Below are 17,549 nucleotides of genomic sequence, written 5' to 3'. Positions count from 1 at the left end.
ACTCAGACTCTCTGCAGATGTTTGCAGATGTGAACCAGAGCCAGTTTGTCGGTGTGGAAATGCAGCCGGTCACACTCCTGTACATGTTCCAGCCTCCCTGTTAGAGCTACTTTTATTTTGAAAGGTCAGCAGTGAGGCAGCTAAAGCAGCATTAAAAGAACAGAATCATTGAAATCATGGTTAATCTGATGGATTCAGTGCTGTGGTTATTTAGACGTACACAGAGAGAAGGCATAAAACTATAAATTAGCCCTAAATAATCTAAACATTTTATCCTGATTTCATAAAGCCTGCATGTGTTTTGAAAACTCTTGGGTCTCTATTCTGTATTTCCTGTATCCAGAGGAGTTCCTCAGGGCTTCACAGTGGGACCACTGCACTTCCTCATAAAGAACTGGCCACCCACCCAGAGATCATTGTATTTGTACATATAAACATGTTTTCATGATTTTAGAAACCTTTATCAGTCCTTATTCTGAAAATATTAAATTTCACTTTCCAGCTTGCTGAGCAGAGCGAACAGGATGTTCAGTGCTCTTTACTTCCTGTATCAGTAGGAGTTCCTCATGGCTCCACACTTGGACCGCTGCTGTTTTCTGTGAACATGAGTAATTTTATCATTATAAAGATCATCTGTGTGATGTTATACAGATGGCTGTCAATGCCTGGTGATGCTGGAGGTTTCTTCCTGTTAAAAGGAGTTTTTCCTCCCCGCTTCACCAAGAGTTTGTTCATAGGGGTCGTCTGATTGGTTTTGTAGTATTTTAGGGTCTTTACCTCACAGTATAAAGCACCTTGAGGCAGCTGTTATTGTGATTTTGTGCTGTAAAACTTAACTGAATATGTTGTGACCAGTTTTTATGCAGACACGTCTTTTGCTTATTAAAGACGTTCTTAGGTAAATATTGATTAAATACTTCTCTGGGTGCTGTGGTTGGACCTGGACTTGATGCCTGAACATGATGGCGATGGCGATGGCGTCACGATGGCAATGGCGTCACGATGGCGATGGCGTCACGATGGCGATGGTGATGCCGTCATGATGGCGATGGCGTCATGATGGCGATGGCATCACGATGGCGTCATGATGGCGATGGCATCACGATGGCGTCACGATGGCGATGGCATCACGATGGCGATGGCGTCACGATGGCGATGGCGTCACGATGGCGTCACGATGGCGTCACGATGGCGATGGCATCACGATGGCGTCACGATGGCGATGGCATCACGATGGCGTCACGATGGCGATGGCGTCATGATGGCGATGGCATCACGATGGCGTCATGATGGCGATGGCGTCATGATGGCAATGGCGTCATGATGGCGATGGCATCACGATGGCATCACGATGGCGATGGTGATGGCGTCATGATGGCGATGGCGTCATGATGGCGATGGCATCACGATGGCATCTTGATGGCGATGGCATCTTGATGGCGATGGCATCATGGCGCGCACTAATATCCACTGTGGCCTAAATGTGCTCTGGTATTTGAACTCTGGTGGTTTGGGTGAAGAAACCTTCAGCTTATTTCTTTAAACTTACATTTGAAAGTTTTGTGGTTAAAATAAAACTAATATTTGCTCTGAAATGAAAAAGTAACAGATTACTGTTTAAGAAAAAAGGATTGAGGGAGGTCACACACATGCTCACACGTTCTAAACTGAAGAACGAGACTCATAGCAGGATTACAGGCGTCTGTAGCAGGGAAACGTTGGTGACGTCGGTACTTTCATGGAGCCAAAAAAACGGCAAACGTAAATCTCGATTCTGTCTCCAGGTGAGGAAACTCTTAGCAAGTTTAATACCTGTGCTGTGGAAAGGGAGTGCACGTTTCCCACTGATGGGATTTTAACCATGAGTCTCAGCCCGGGTGGGTTCTTGTTTATCTCTGTGCGTACATGTAAAGTGGGTTAAAGGGTTTTGCAGAACGAGCTGGTTTATGTGGAGCAAAGCTGCTTCTTTATCTTTCATTGTTTTTCTGTTCTGTGTCGGCTGCGCTGCCGGTCAGCTCACTGAAAAGGAGGTTTTTAATCCAGAGTCCTGAGAAAGGAAGCAGGACTGTTTGCATGTTTATGAATGCTGCCGACTACCTGCAGCACAGTTTAGCCTTCTTTGTAATTTCAGTGGTTTCCCAAACAAATCGGATGTATTTGAGGGTGACGGCTACAGAAACGTCAAATTAAACATCTCAAAAGTGCCGCCCGGTGTTTGCAAACACCGCCGGCGCCTGCACAGCGGTAATCAGTAACCGGGATACTCGTGTTTGTCGTGTATACAGAGACGTTCAGAGCCCGGAGACAAATCCGGGGCCTGACGGAAAGTGGGAAGCGCTGTGTTTGCAGAGCATAACGGAGCGAACGAGTTAAAGCCACCGAAACAAAAATAACCCCACCTGTGTCTCCTCCCCTCAGACGGCCCGGCGGAGCACCACGCTGTCAAAGTCATCAGCTACCCCCAGTACTGCCGCTTCCGCTCGCTGCAGCGGCGCATCCAGGACGGAGCGAGGGGGTCCGCCCTGCAGGACCCCCACCTGCTGGCGCTGGGAGGCATCAAGGTGACGCCCAACACCCGAGTCATGTACTGCAGGGACACCTTCAACCACCCGACGCTGGAGAGCAGCTCCGGCTTCTCCTGGCAGTTCAGTGAGTGTCAAATGCTGATGATTAAAATGTGCTGACAGCGTTTGTGTGCGATGGATTTAAATCATTAAAATAAGAAACATCACGTTCTGGATTACTGATTAATCTTTACGGGCTCAAGTTGTGGTCATAAATATTTTGTACTTGTAAACCAGGATTTGTGTGTGGACCAAAACATTACATCAAACTCTGCACTCAAGTTTCAAGTACGAATTTTGACCCTATTTTTCTTCCTTTCATCTGATTGGCCACCATGTCAATCACAAATTTGACAATCCAATCAGAGAACAGGTGGGTGCTTTATGGAGCTTCAGGTCCTGAGGGAATAATAATAAATGAATAAATGGCCTTTTACATGCCAGCCCAGCGTTTTCCTTCATCACCACGAAGGAAAACAGTCTGTGGTCGTCTCAGTTTGGTGATTTTTGTGTCACAGGTTTACCTGCAGGGACCTCCAGAGACAGTCTTCACTGGTGGGGATGGTTACAAAGCTTTCTTCGTTAGGAATTAGCGATACATGTTTTTATTGAACATTTGAAAATAAAAAAAAATGAAACTCTTGTAGAGGACATGAAGTCCGAGATAGAAACGACAAGGAGCAGGTGCATCTAGTGCAGGTAGAGCTGCTGCACACAGAGCTCAGCAGCCAGCGCAACAAATTCTGGATCCTTGGCTTTTAGTTAGCAGTTAGCATTAGCAGCACATGCTACGTCCGATGTGAAAGGACCTTTATGCTGCACAGCAATGGTCCCGGGTCAGCCCTGACTTTGTGTTAAACTAATCCTAAAGTAATAATGGTATTTCTAACCACTGATATACAACTTTATCCTTTCAACAGCTGCTGACAGTTAGGGGACCTAACTGCTGTCGGATATTTACACAGAGATCCTCCAGCTTCAAACTGTATCACCCTTCAAGGACCTGCAGTTCAAAAAAAGCGCCCCTCAAACAGCCAAACCCATCTGTCCTCTGATTGGACAGTTAAATTTGTGATTGACATGACATTGACCAATCAGATGAAAGGAAGAAAAATAGGGTCAAAATTCGTACTTGTAACTTGAAACTTGAAACTTGAGTGCAGAGTTTCACACGTGTTTTTTGGTCCACACACAAAAAAAAGATTTACAAGTACAAAATATTTTTGACCACAATTTGAGCCCATAAATGTTTTCTGCTGCTGAAAGGTGACGTTTGTGTGTAAGATGAAACATATAACTGGTTTTTGAAAGCCCTTTGACCTGAAAGCATCACTTCCTTCCTCAGTACAGCTTCCTGTTTGCCTGTGAAACGCTGCCCCCTGCTGGACAGTCCTGAGCTTTTTCTCTGGTGTCTGCAGGCTGGTTATAAAAGCCTGTAGTGAGATGTTCTCAGGTTATTTGAAGGTTGGATAAACTCGTCCACATCAGTGCTTTAGAAGAACAACACGCTTACTGAGCAGATCAGGCTTCAAATCAACCTGTTAGATTATCCACTGAGGAGGGAGAGGGGACGACCTCGGAGACATGCAGAGGGTGGTGTGACGGAGGAGGACGGGGTGAGGTGGAGGCAGATGACCTGCTGTGGTGAAGAAGCAGCTCGAGTGCTCATCGGAAGTTAAAACCAGCCTCCTCGTGTGTCTGACATGTTTGTACAGTCTGCTCGACTTTTGTAAAATCAGATCATCTGCCGTGGCCCTGCGCTCGGAGCTAAATGAATAAATCCCGTGTCCGTTTTAGACTGGATAACCTCCGTCATGTGACCCCGTTAGACCACCGCCCACAGCAGAGCACTGCACCTGAGCCATGTGCTGTTATTTAGTTCTGATTTTTAGTTTGTAAATGCCTCACAAAGATCGCCTCAAACAAACACAGGAAGGCCTCCGGAGATGTTTTAAATTTACGCCTTTATTTTATTTTTCCTGCAGGATGTCCTTCTCTCAGTCTGCGAGGACGACCTCGTAAGAGGAGAGGCCGCGACAGCAAAGACTCGCCAAACTCCAGCCAGTCGGAGTCGTGGATCGAGAGGATGAAGGTGCGTGTGGCGATGCTCTGCTTCAGGCTTCAGATCCTCCTGTAATACAAACTCTGCTGAAAGTGAAATCAAATCCTTTCAGGAAGTAGATCTGGTACCGCGGCGCTGTGAGATGTAAAAACATGACCCTGGTCTCTGAGTTAGTAGACGCTCGGAGCTCTGCTGTGAGGCAGGTCTGGGCAGTTTCAGCTGCTTTGTTTCAGCGCACGTGTGCAGCCAGTCGCTTTGTCAGTGCTTTGAATGCGTTCGTGCCCCCACGCAGAGGCAGGTCTGCTGTTCGTTTAAGAAAAGCACGAGCCTCCATAAGGAAGTGGATCCTCGAGTCTCTGAGCGCTGCTGGATTATAATCCTTAAACTGCTCCGAGGTTTGACCTGCGGCCTCTCACAGCGCCCTCTAGTGCCCGACGTGCTGCAGACGCGAACATGTGAGCCTCGCAGCAAATAGTCGTTTAATAGATTCAGTTTCTGACCGCCAAAATAAAGGCGCAGAGCAGTTTTAATGTGACGAGTAAAATAACAGGAAGTGCTGAGGCGTGCAATGATGACCTCACTGCGTGTTTCCCCCTCAGGAGAACGTGATGGGCAGCGTGGAGGTTGGCTGCGACGGCGGCTGGCTCCCTCACCCCGAGGAGCAGCTGTTCCTCGATCAGCTGTTCGCCTTCATGGACCGCCACGGATCGCCGATCCACAAAGTGCCGAACCTGGGCTTCAAGAAGAGTGAGTCCTCCACGCCGCCGCTTCTTCTTCTGCGCTCTACAGAACAATCCTTTTCTTTCCTTCCTTTCCTTCATCCCTCCTTCATGACCTTTCACTCGTTCTTTCCTTCCTTCTTACATCCTTTCTTCCATCCTTTCTTCCTTCCTTCCTTTCTTTTCCATTCATCCTTTCGTCCTTCCTTTCTTCTGTTATCCCCTCTTCCTTCCTTCCTTCTTCCATCCTTTCTTCCTTCCTTCCTTTCTTTTCCATTCATCCTTTCTTCCTTCCTTCCTTCTTCCATCCTTTCTTCCTTCTTTCCTTTCTTTTCCATTCATCCTTTCATCCTTCCTTTCTTCTGTTATCCCCTCTTCCTTCCTTCCTTCCTTCTTCCATCCTTTCTTCCTTCCTTCCTTCCTTCTTCCATCCTTTCTTCCATCCTTTCTTCCTTCCTTTCTTTTCAATTCATCCTTTCATCCTTCCTTTCTTCTGTTATCCCCTCTTCCTTCCTTCCTCCCTCCCTGTCTCTCTCTCATCCCCATTTTCTTTCACTCTTTCCTTACATCCATCCTTCCTTCCATCCTTCCTTCCATCCTTCCTTCCCTCCTTCCTTCCTTCCAGAGACAGACGTGCTCTGACTGCGTGTTAAATAAAGTTTTGTGGTGTTGAATGAAGGTTGGGTGCCGTGTCAGAGGTAACCATGTGACTGCTGAGCTTCATCGGGACTCCGTTTGATCTGTGGGGGGTTTGAAACCACGTTCGTGTAGTGAGGACCTTCCTGCCTCCGCTGTGTCCTCACCGCCTGCTTTAAATGTTTTTGTGTCTCCTTTGCATGTCTGATGTTTCGCCGCCGTCCTCAGTCGACCTCTTCCTCATGTACTCTGTGGTCAAACGGCTCGGGGGCTACAAAAAGGTGAGTCACCAGTTTATTTCAGTTTCTCTAAAATAGTAAGAGCTGCTGATTTGCTGCATGAAGACGGGAAGCTGCACGACTCTGTTATTAAAAACTTTTCAGGTTTTCTGTGAGAGACGAAGGTTTAAATAAAGTTTGAACACGTTTCAGCTCAGAGTTTGTTTCACGTGAGATTAAATGAACCTGTGAGGACGGCACATCTGAGTGTGACTGTGTGTTTGGTTTAATCCAGGAGATGAGGTCAGATTATAAATCAGCCTGCAGGGATTTATTTTAAAGTGAAATCATGAAGTTTTTGTGCTAATCCTCGTTAGCTCTGTCTCCGTCCCTGCTGAGAAAACTGCAAACACTGATTTGAGTCTGCTGACAGCAGGCCGCTCGCTCGAGGCGTTTCATAGCTCATTTAGATGACGCGCACGCGCCCTGGGACTCGAGGCTGAGCGGTCTTTCCTGTCCGACCGCTTTAAATTCCCCTGTTGGGTGGATGCGCTGACGGTGCTTCATGGTGTAAATTGATCAGACAGTTTCTGCGGCCGCTCCCTCAATAAAGTGAAACTGAAACCGGCGACGCTGAACGTGTTTGCAGCCAAACGAAAACGTTATCGTCCACATTTAAACCTGAAGAGCTGAAACATGCAGTAACTGCCAGACTGGAGTTTTTATGTAAATATAATTAAATATTCATTTGCACAGATGAGTTTTCATTTGTCTCACAGTGTCGCTGCACGTCTGCACATCAGGATTAACACACAGACGATGGAGACGGCTCAAAAATAAAAACTGATCCACTGCAGAGTTTGTCCACATGTTTGCAGAGCGTCTGTCTCCATTGGTCGCAGAGACGTCACCTTTTTGTCACGCTGCTGTTTTTAATACAAATGTGGAGATTAATGAAGCGTCTGAAGCTCACGCTAACAAGTGCCAGAGCTCAAGATCAGGATCAGATCGTCTCTGCAGATATTTGCATTTGAAGTCACATCAGTTTTTATTAGTCTAAAATTATCACCAAAAAAAAGTGCATTGATTTTTATAATTAACACGTTATGGCGCTGCATGTCTGTGGAAGAGAGCCGGAGATTAATAATAACAATGATTACATGCAGGTGTATAAACACACAGTGACCGCAGAAGAAACACTCAGTGCATCATGGGAATCCCCCGGCAGCCTATTGCAGCATAACTAAGGGAGGATTCAGGGTCACCTGGTCCAGCCCTAACTATATGCTTTAGAAAAAAGGAAAGTTTGAAGCCTAATCTTAAAAGTAGAGATAGTGTCTGTCTCCTGAATCCAAACTGAAGCTGGTTCCACAGAAGAGTCTTTGTAGATGAAACCACTGCCAATAAAATTAAAAGTATAAATCAGTCGTCACACTTTCCAAATGGTTGATGTAGTTACACGTGTCTGAACAGTAGGGGGCACTAAAACTGATGTAAACCAGGATTCAGGTCAAGTTTTCCTCTGATACTTCGACTCTGAGGAGTCGGAGGCGGCTCGATCTCTTCCAGGATCAAAAGGCAGCTGACAGAGACGCCCAGGTATTCAGCCTGCAGTGGGGTGAAGACCTTAGAGTTGGTGCATGGTCTCCACTGCAGGCTGACCTGCATTGGCTACCCATTAAATACCACATCCAATTTAAAATACTGCTGCTTAGGTTTAAAATTACCAACAACACAGCACCGAGCTACCTTAAGGAACTCCTTAAATCGTATGTTCCTGCCAGAGCATTAAGATCATCTACTCAGTTACTCTTGGTGCGGCCTAGATCTCGGCTGAAGTCTAGAGGTGACCGGGCGTCTGGCTGCACCAGAGTTGTGGAATAACCTTCCGATTGTGATCCGGGCGTCTGATTCCATCCAATCTTTTAAATCACGGTTAAAAACCTATTTGTTTAATCTCGCCTTTCCTGCTTGTTAATGCTCGCACCTGACTTTTAGACATATTCTACTTTTTCTTATGTTTTTATTTTGATATGCATTTTATATTACCCCTGTGTATTAGTGGCATTGACCTGTGAGGATATTTGATACTTTGCTAAGGCCTTATAATACTCGTGTTACTTCTCTGTCTCTTATGTTAAGCACTTTGGTATACCGCTGGTTTTTAAATGTGCTCTATAAATAAAGATTGTTGTTGTTGAATACCTGGGTCTCCAGTTGAGCTCTTTAAACTATCATGATCCGGTCACCACAGTCCGTTGAGGGTTACTCCTCGTTATCTGACTTTCTGCTTGTTTTCGTGCGGCAGGTGACGACAGACCGTCTGTGGAAAGTGGTTTACAACGAGCTGGGCGGATGCCCCGGCAGCACCAGCGCTGCGACCTGCACCAGGAGACACTATGAGAGGTGAGACAGACATCGTCTCTGACTGCGCTCACCGAGCGTTTCAGACCGTTTTACACTCAAAAGTGAGCAAAGGGAAGTGACGAGGGTCTGTAAGCAGAGAGGAAAACCAGCCAGTGGGTTTCGTACCTTCATCCAGCAGGTCAGAGGTCAGCGCTGGATGAAGCGGTCATTAGTGTTAGAGAGCAGGAAACCTCCCTGTACCTGAGTAGACCATGTGCACAGGCGTTACTGTGCACATTATTATTCTGGCTCTGTAATATCCTGACAGATGTAGTGGAAATACTGAAAACTAGACCCTTGACCTTTGACCTGTGACTAAAAGGGTCCACATGCTAAAGCTCAGGTTTCTGTGTCTCAGGCTGATGCTTCCTTATGAAGAACACCTCAGAGCGGGAGGAGCAGAGTTTAAAGTCCCAGAATCCCCGGTGGTGCCGAAGCCCAGAGGCATCAGAGGCAGGAGACCGCATCCCAGAGGCAGAAAGCCGGGACCCAGACCCCGGGAGAGGAAGGTGGCCACACCCCCTGCTGCTGCCACCATACGTGATGACGTGAGTTTACAGCTTTTCCATTCATCCTTTCGTCCTTCCTTTCTTCTGTTATCCCCTCTTCCTTCCTTCCTTCTTCCATCCTTCCTTCCTTCCTTCCTTCCTCCCTCCCTGTCTCTCTCTCATCCCCATTTTCTTTCACTCTTTCCTTCCTTCTTACACCCCGGTGGAGTTTACAGCTTTGTTTTCATCTGTTACTAACTCTGCTGAACGCTGATGCTCCGTAACAAATGGTCGGGTGATGCTGCGATGGGGGGACGCTGACACTGCCGCCTCGGGGTGGGCGGTATAAACGGTATACGGTAGAAATATAAATTTATACCGCTCTACCGCGATAGCGCGTGTTGATGGTGTCATCAAGCTGTGCCTGTGTTAGTCGAAAGCGTCGCAGCTGCAAACAACATCTGCAAATTATGGCGACAGTCACAGCAAAGAGATGAAGCACTTTTGGAATATCGGGAAAGCCAAAAACTGCGCTTCCTCCACTTCTGTACCATTGATGCATTAATGCTGAATTCTCTGGCAGCTGCTCTGTTCCCACGTTGTTGCAGCATATTAATGACTAACCTTTTATCGAGTGGAAAAAAGTTAGCGCTCATCCTCCAGCTTCACTGTTTATGCTAACATAGCTGTGTTGCTAGCACGTAGCACATCATTATATAGCAGCTAACCCGACTTCAGTGACCCTGCAAAGTCACTGCTTTGATTGGCTTAGTCGGCTCACCTCCAGCCTCTCTTGCCTCTGAACAGGTCCCAAACCCGAACGGCACCATGGTGGCAAAGAGAGGCAGAGGCCGGCCGCCGGGCACGCGAAACAAGGCCACGGTGCTCGCTCAGGCAAAGCTGCTGGCACTGCAGCAGGCGAAGGTCAAAGGCAGCGCGGTGGAGATGACGCAGCAACAGCTTCCAGCCGTGGGCCGCGGAGGAACTACCGCCAGCATGCACAGGGTAACGACCACGAAACACTCGTACACGCCTCTGAGGTTTGATTCGACTGCGTGTGATTCATTTGCTTCTCTGCTCCCTGCAGCCGGCCATCCTGCCCATCACCATGCCCCTCACCCCGGACCTCGCCCCCCTCGCCGGCCCCTTCATCTCTTTCCAGCCCAAACCGAAGGAGGTGAAGACGGAGCGAGGGGAGTCTGTGGTTCCCGCCACGGGCGTGCTCCTCTCCGCGCTGCCGCGCCACTTCATCGGCGGCTCTCTGAGCGGCTTCAGCCCCATCAAAGGCTTGTGTCCTTCGGACGTGTTCAGGAGCCGGCTGGGCCTGCAGAGGGCCGAGAGCCCCGCCCTGACGCCCCAGGACCCGAGCCAGCACCATCCCACCATCTACACCCCCCAGCCGAAGAGCGGGAGCCCAGACACCCCTCACCCGAGCGGGGAGCAGCCGCAGCCCCACCCCCTCCAGCAGCACCACACCCATTGCTCAGGGTGTAACATGGACGAGGGGGGGCCGCGAGGAGGCGGGCGAGAGGCTAGAACCCGGCCCCCCATGCCCCCCCTCCGAGTCCTTCCCGTGAACCTCGACTGCAGCGTTCAGGTGTGTCAGCTGATGAGGACTCGTTGCTTGGGCCCGTCCCAGCTGCAGATGTTCACGCGCTGCCTGTCCGAGGCGCTCTCCCAGGACCTGAACGCCAAGCCCACCCCTCCCCCCGAGCAGGCGCTGCCCCTCAACCTCAGCAAACGGTTCACGCCGAAGAGACCCGCCGCGGAAGGGCCGGAGCCGAGCCGGGCCGTCGTCAACGGGAACGCCGACCAGCTGCCGGCCAAGAGAGCGAGGACCGGCTTCACAGAGCCAGCTGAGGAAACGCACTCCAGCTCCGCAGGAAGTGCAGCAGGAGGCGCGGCGACGGTGGGAGGAGGAGGGCAGGTAGAGGTGGAGATGAAGAACCAGGATGAACCCGCAGATCTGAGCTCGCCCAGCAGGATCAGGGCCTTCCTGCTCGGCCTGCCGCCCTTCAAAGTCAAACTGGAGGAGGATCTGAACGGCGTGCGGTTCGGGAAGTTCGTCCCTAAAGTCGAGAGCGGAGAGGATCCGCTAAAAGATGTGAAGAAGGAGGATGAGGAGGAGGCGGCAGTAGAAAAGATGTCGATGGAAGGGAGAGACTGCGGCGACTGCTCCAGCCGCGGCGCCGCCAATGCTGACACGCAGTGTTTTTAACCTCTCCGCTCTGATTTGTTGGAAGATCACGTCAGCGCCTGAACCCACGGGAGCGCCGAGCTTTCGTTTCTCCATCTTCACCGTTTTAGTTTTTTCCACTCACGTCGTCGGACGAACTCTGCGGAGGAACGACGGCTCATGACAATCACGCATCTCACCGGAGACGAGACTCGGACACGCACTGCCATAACCTCCATAACACTACGATTAACTCCGCCGCCACAAAGTCAGAATCAGTGTCCATCTATGGGTGATGCTATGCATCGGGACTTCATTAACTAGCATTAAGAGTGTACTGTAGTTTGTAGCTTTGAAATCGTTCTCTACGTCTGTAGAGACAGAGTTATTTTCTGATAAGGTGTTTAGATGTTACGTGAGCAAAAGAAAAAAGAAGCAGCTCCTCAGTCTTCACGTTATAGCTCGTTAAGTGAAGCGTTTATAGTCCTGTTCGTTAGCTCTAATGATGTAAACTTTCTCACACACGTGCCTTAAACCGGCCTGCGAGCTGCTTCGTCGCCGGCTTCAAACACATTCTCTAAAGAGGTACCTTGATGTTGGACCTGCTTCCCTCAGCTCTCTTGTAGAGCTGCTTCCAGGCCTGAGAAAAAATGGCGTTTCAATGTTTCTCAGAGTTCGTTAAGCTCGTAACGACTGCGCGGACCCTCCACCTCATTGGTTTCCTTATAAAACCCTACGATGGCGCCCTCATCACTACCAGCCTTCACATTAGAGCTCGTACCAAACTCGTAGCCCAAGCATTCAGACTACCTCAGGTTCTTTTATAGTTTCTCGCCTGCTTCATGTTCAAGGGGAGCATCCCAGCATGCATTAGGGTAGGAGGCCAGTCCATAAACGCACATAGATGGATGCCAAGCATGTGGAGTTAAACCGTTAAAACACGTCTTCTCCCCAACTCCTACAAACTGGATTTGTTAGGAACTACTTTTAGTGGCGGATTGATCCGTATATAGGGGTGTTTAGGGCAGCGTGATATTGACACCTGCACTTTCTGAAACATTGACTGAGGTGAGATCAGAAAGTTCCAGCACAGCTGCTCGGGAGACGGCACCGGCTGACCTCCAGCGTTGATTTTTCAAAGTGGACAAAGTCAGGCGGAGGGATCTGAGGGAGGGGTTCAGGAGGTGAGCAAAGATTGTGAATCACCTGGTGCAGGTGAGGGATAAATTCACGGTTTGCAACTTGATGAATGTGGAGAACCTGACGGACTTGTCAGGAAGTCTGGAGTCTTCGTCTGGTTTGTAGAGCGAACGCTCGCCATCCGTGATGGTCCGAGTGCGACTCCGTAGCTCCAACTCTGGACCTCTCAGAGAAGAGGATCTTTAATGTGAAACCAGGTTTCCGGTCCTTTGACGGGCCAATATCTGGGACTTTCTGATCACCTCGTCGCGGTTTCCTGTGGCTTCACGAGCGCTCGAGTCGTCTCCATCCCGACCTCGTTACATCTCGCTGTGAGAGCAGCTCCTTTATTCTGCACCGCTCTCCGATACGACAGTCGTGGACTTTAAGTGTCGGACCTGTTAGTTTGGTTTCTGTTCGATTCAGTCGTGTTTAGGAAAAAGCTCCACCAAAGACTGCGAAACGGATCCTTCATCACTTCATCATCATCATCCTGTCATTTAAAGCGCGTACATAAAACCCAAACATCAAGGTATCCCTTTAAGTCGCCTTTTCCTGTTTGTTTTCTGCCACAGACGTTGGTTCAGATTTGCACACCTACTGTACACACTCGCTTTTCCTCGTTTCCTTCCTTCCCGAGTAGTCGAATCAACTACGACACCGAAATTAAGTGGTGCTGTTTGCTTAGTTTTGTTGCCATATTATTGTTGTTATTATTGTTGTTGTTGTTCTTTTCATCGCCATCACGCGTCGAGAGGAGAAGTTCCTCGTAGCCGACCTAATTTTCCTGAGAATTTTAAGAAAGTCTATTTTAATTAAAAGAAACCATCGGCTTGTTTATGAAAATATGTGCAGGATTTTTTTCCTCCTGATTTATTCGACTGTTGGCTTCATGTGAGGCAAATGAGTACGCGAGTAGAGATGTACACACTCAGTCGGTCGCAGCTGGGCAGACGCACCAAAGTACTCGACCGGGACTTTTCCGTAACCTCTGTCGGAGTTTTAGGACTTCAGGATTTTCTTCTTCACTCGTGGGGAAAATGAGCAGTAACCAGGAGACGATGGTGAATAACACAAAGTCATATTCCCCTTCATGCAGTAACAATAGTGAGAACAGGGTAACTACTGTACATAATGGCTCTGCTACTTCCTGTCAGTTCACCTTTATTTATTGCAGGTGAGGCGCTTCAGAGGGAACGAGTTCATACAACGTTTCCAAGAGACGCACGTTCTCTCGGTTTTATCGTCCTGCAGACGCGGCGAGTCTTTTCAGGCTTTACACTCGATTTTACACAAGAAACGTGACAGAAGTGGTCGTGTGAAAGTTTCCACCTGCACCTTTAGCTTTTGGCGAGCTGTACCGCTTACTTTAACGCACAACGACGACGTTATCAAAGGGGGACCGATTCTGCTCATTTCCTTTATTTTTATTCTTCAACTCTACCAGAGCAGCTTTGCATGACTCATAGCTCAAAATAATCCTTCTTTTTATTAAACTGGGCTTTAACATTATCGTATGTCTAAAACAAGCTGTTTTAGCTCCAGTGTCTTTAAGGAAACCCTCCTGAAAAGCTCCTCCTGAGGGGCAGCAGCCAGTAAAAGCCTACAGTAGAGGGGCATGTGTGCAGATGACCCCTTAAAAGCACCCCAGGAGTAACCGATGAAGACGAGGTCACATTTCAAAATGACTGGGTTTGCATCAAATGTTAGCGAGGGTGGTCTTTGCATGTTCAGATATTCTTGGAAGAACCGGGAAGTCTTTATCGATTAATACTGAGGTGCTAGAACGTGTCACTAAGGGTACCTTCGCTGCCAAAAAGCAGGTGTTTGAAGCGCAGTTAACTTCACAAAACTTTCTTCTTCACGAAATCGCTTTACTCGCCATTATGTCATCCTGACCTTTGAATCGACTCGTCTTCCTCTGTCGTAGGACCTCGTTCACTTTGATTCACCTCAGCTTCTCGCTGGGCACCTCCCAGTCAAACCATAACTCCACTGGACCAGTTTTCTGTTTAATCTCTTAAATCTGTTTTTATTTTTAGCTGCATTTATTGTTGACGAGGCAAAGTCGGGTGAAGGGAGGTCTTCTAGTTTAGAGCTGGAGAATCAGGTGAAACCAGTGTGAGACCAGGTTTTCTCCTGGTTATTTAAACTGAGTTTGTTAAAGTTTCTTTAGATATAATTTCAGTTTTTTTCTTTTCCCATTTGATCTTAAATTTTCCAATGTTTACATTTTGTTATGCATGTTCAGCAGATCTTATATCCAGTGTTTTGCACACTACTCCAGCATCAAGACTCAAACGGCACTGCTCATTTCTGTAAAGTTCTTCAAATTTAAGTGCCTGATACTTTGGATTGGAGTTGATACTTGCAGGCGAATGAGCTCATTGGCCTTCACAACATTGACTTGAACAACGGCTCCTGCAGTCGGATGGCGTTTCTTTGACCTGTTGGGTGAAATGAGGTAAAGCCGCGGCGTTGGAGGCAGGACGCTCGCTCAGCTCCGTCTGTCGGAGCAAACTGGACCTAACGAGGACGCCGAGTAGCCGGACGGACATTCATGAAGAAAAATGATCAAATCTTTTTTAAAAGGTGCTGCACGCCACATTTTAACATCTGAAGTTGCTGCATCAATGTGACTGTTAAAAAGAGAGAAAGCTTTCCTCTGGCTTCTATATCAGTGTCAAAAAATTAGCTACATGTCAGATGCTCCTAAACTATTTTAATCAATTCTGTATTTTTGAATAAATATTGAATGTTTGGCCGAATAAAGTGTTTCAAAAAAATATTAGAAATTTTTTAAACGGAGTAAGAATTCAGCGGATTTAAAAAACTGGGACGTTGTTGTTTCTACTTATGTGATTTTCTTTATTTCTTGCTGCACATCTGCTCCAGGTTCAAATGTTGGTCTACGTTCGAGTCCTCCTGGCTCTGTATGACATCACAGAGAGGGGATGGTCCTCTTTGGCAGAGAGATTAAATGTTTCCAGGTGTTAAAAATGCTGCTTGTGGCACCTTTAAAAACTCTTGGATGTTACACACTGACGAATGTCTCACTCACATCTGCCTGTGATCTCATTTTTAAATCACCTGACACGTTTTTGTTTTCATGATTTTTTTGTCCCGTTTTGTTTTTGTTTGTTTTCCCCATGGAAACGAACCCTGGATCAGAAGCATCTCGTGTTTTTTTTCTCTACAAACTGAGTTGAACTTTTGGTCTCAGTCAACCGGAGAGAACGAACGCTTCCCCGAGATGTTTGATTTGAACTGCAGGAGTTTGTTTTTGAACCCTCTCGATTGATTATGTTAAACAGAACTTCCTTTTTGTTTCTGTAAACAGCTAGCAGTGTCAGGTACCATTCCATTTTAACACTGTATATTTATAATAAAAGTAATCTGTTAATAATCCCTTTGTAATGTTTCCTCCAGTGTTCACGATGTTCCTTCACACGAGGACGGCGTTCAGATGGAAAAGTCTCGATGTCACGAAAATTTGTATGAGATGATATTCAAATATTTGAGTGAGAATTTGAAAAGAAGAATTTTTATAGAATTTTTATGGCAGTAAAGTAGATATGTCAGAATAAACTATCTTTATAGTGTTTAATTAAAAAGAATGTATGTAAGAGTTTGTCACAGTGGACGTTAACATTTCAGCCACTGCTGTGTCGGGTTTATGGAGCCAGAAGTGACCATATTTGGAAGAGAGGGTGGAGTCTTGTGTTATCAGCTAATGCTAGTTGACCTTTTACACCAAACACACCAAACAGCACAGCTTCACAGTATTTGCCCCGAAAGCCTTGTGATTGCTTTGGTTGCTAGAAGATTGCCCGTAGTTTGCATGAAACAGGGAGACTTCTTTGAAAACACTACCTGGTGAGCTGTGGAGAAAGTCGAACAAAAGCCAGTGCAAACCAGAACCGGAGACCTTTCACCTTCAAAGTAAAAGTCCTTTTACTGCTGCAAACAGTTTCAAAAGTAAGCTTCCACAGCAGCCAGCGTTTCACTCATGAAAGACGACGATGTTAACAAGTAGAAATATATGAAGTTGGAATTATTATTATTATTATTATTATTGTGTCCTGCTGGTAAAGCTTCCAGGCTGCCTTTCCTCATAGTAGCCATCCCTCAACGCAGTATCAGGGATTGTAACATCTAGTCATTAAATCAGACTTTTATTTTTTTAATCAAGCTTTCAAAATACTTTGAGTTACAAGTTGTGTGGGTTATTTTTAGAACAAAGTTTTCCTCTTAAACGACGCTGGAAGTTGGATTTGAAGAATTTTGGAAATTGTCTTTTATGAAAACACAAAATGTGACTAAAGTAACAAAAGAGAACTTCTATAAAAGCAGTAATGTTACAGACAGCCTGTCCTGTCCTGCTCAGCAGTACCAATATTAAGTCATTTGTTTCCATAAGCAAAATAAGAATTAACTGTTTAAAATAATCTTTTGATTGTGACATTATTCTTATTTTATATCAGATGTAAACTTGGTTATAAAAGCTGTACGATATTTGCAGATAAGCAAATATTTCCCCGTGTATACTGTTAGCGTGAACCACTCAGCCAGGCGTTAGCATTTACAGATGGTTGCTAACTGGTCTCTAAATCTGTAACTCTGGACATTTCTTTGTCTGTTTGGGGGTTTTTTGTTTTTAAATAAACTTTTGTTAAAAATTGTAAATTTAATGGCAGATTATTTAACATCACAAGTGTAGATGTAATAATAATAGAAATTATGTAAGAATTATTTGTATCCTTACACATATTATATATAATAATAACACTTAGTGTCCCCCCTTAGTGACCCTCTTCCTATTGAAAAACCAAAAGTTGTATCCAAGATGGCCGACTTCTAAATGGCCACCATGGTCACCACCCATCTTGAGGAGTTTGCCCCCTCACATATACTAATGTGCCACAAACAGACTTTAATATCACCAACCATTCCCATGTTGTTACGGTGTATCCATATAAATGAAAAAAATCTCTGGACACTTCCAGGACAATGGAGGAGCCACAGTGTCTGCTGGCCGGGGGTGGGCTAACAACTTGAATCTGTTTTCTAACAGATTTGACAATGGCCCACTTATCACCTC

General features: G+C 46.7%; 1 protein-coding gene and 1 long non-coding RNA gene across 2 annotated transcripts in view; both read left to right on the top strand.

The window, feature by feature from the left end:
• Positions 1–2,373, top strand: LOC146510505 (uncharacterized). The gene is made up of 2 exons (XR_014876565.1): positions 1–1,640; positions 1,790–2,373. It is a non-coding gene; the product is annotated as an uncharacterized LOC146510505 (long non-coding RNA).
• Positions 1–17,134, top strand: part of LOC146510504 (uncharacterized) — a 47,454-nt gene extending 30,320 nt beyond the window's left edge. Inside the window, exons 5-12 of the mRNA XM_085175663.1 lie at positions 2,419–2,649; positions 4,550–4,656; positions 5,226–5,373; positions 6,210–6,262; positions 8,508–8,605; positions 8,964–9,153; positions 9,901–10,098; positions 10,181–17,134. Coding sequence (XP_085031789.1) covers positions 2,419–2,649; positions 4,550–4,656; positions 5,226–5,373; positions 6,210–6,262; positions 8,508–8,605; positions 8,964–9,153; positions 9,901–10,098; positions 10,181–11,311 — 2,156 coding nt within the window. The 3' untranslated portion in view covers positions 11,312–17,134. The remainder of the gene's footprint in view (positions 1–2,418; positions 2,650–4,549; positions 4,657–5,225; positions 5,374–6,209; positions 6,263–8,507; positions 8,606–8,963; positions 9,154–9,900; positions 10,099–10,180) is intronic.
• Positions 17,135–17,549: the final 415 nt, after the last annotated feature.

Source organism: Neolamprologus multifasciatus, chromosome 10 (genome assembly GCF_963576455.1).
Source record: "Neolamprologus multifasciatus chromosome 10, fNeoMul1.2, whole genome shotgun sequence".
NCBI lineage: Eukaryota > Metazoa > Chordata > Actinopteri > Cichliformes > Cichlidae > Neolamprologus > Neolamprologus multifasciatus.
Note: the sequence above shows the minus strand (reverse complement) of the source record. Positions and strands in the feature narration are given on the sequence as shown.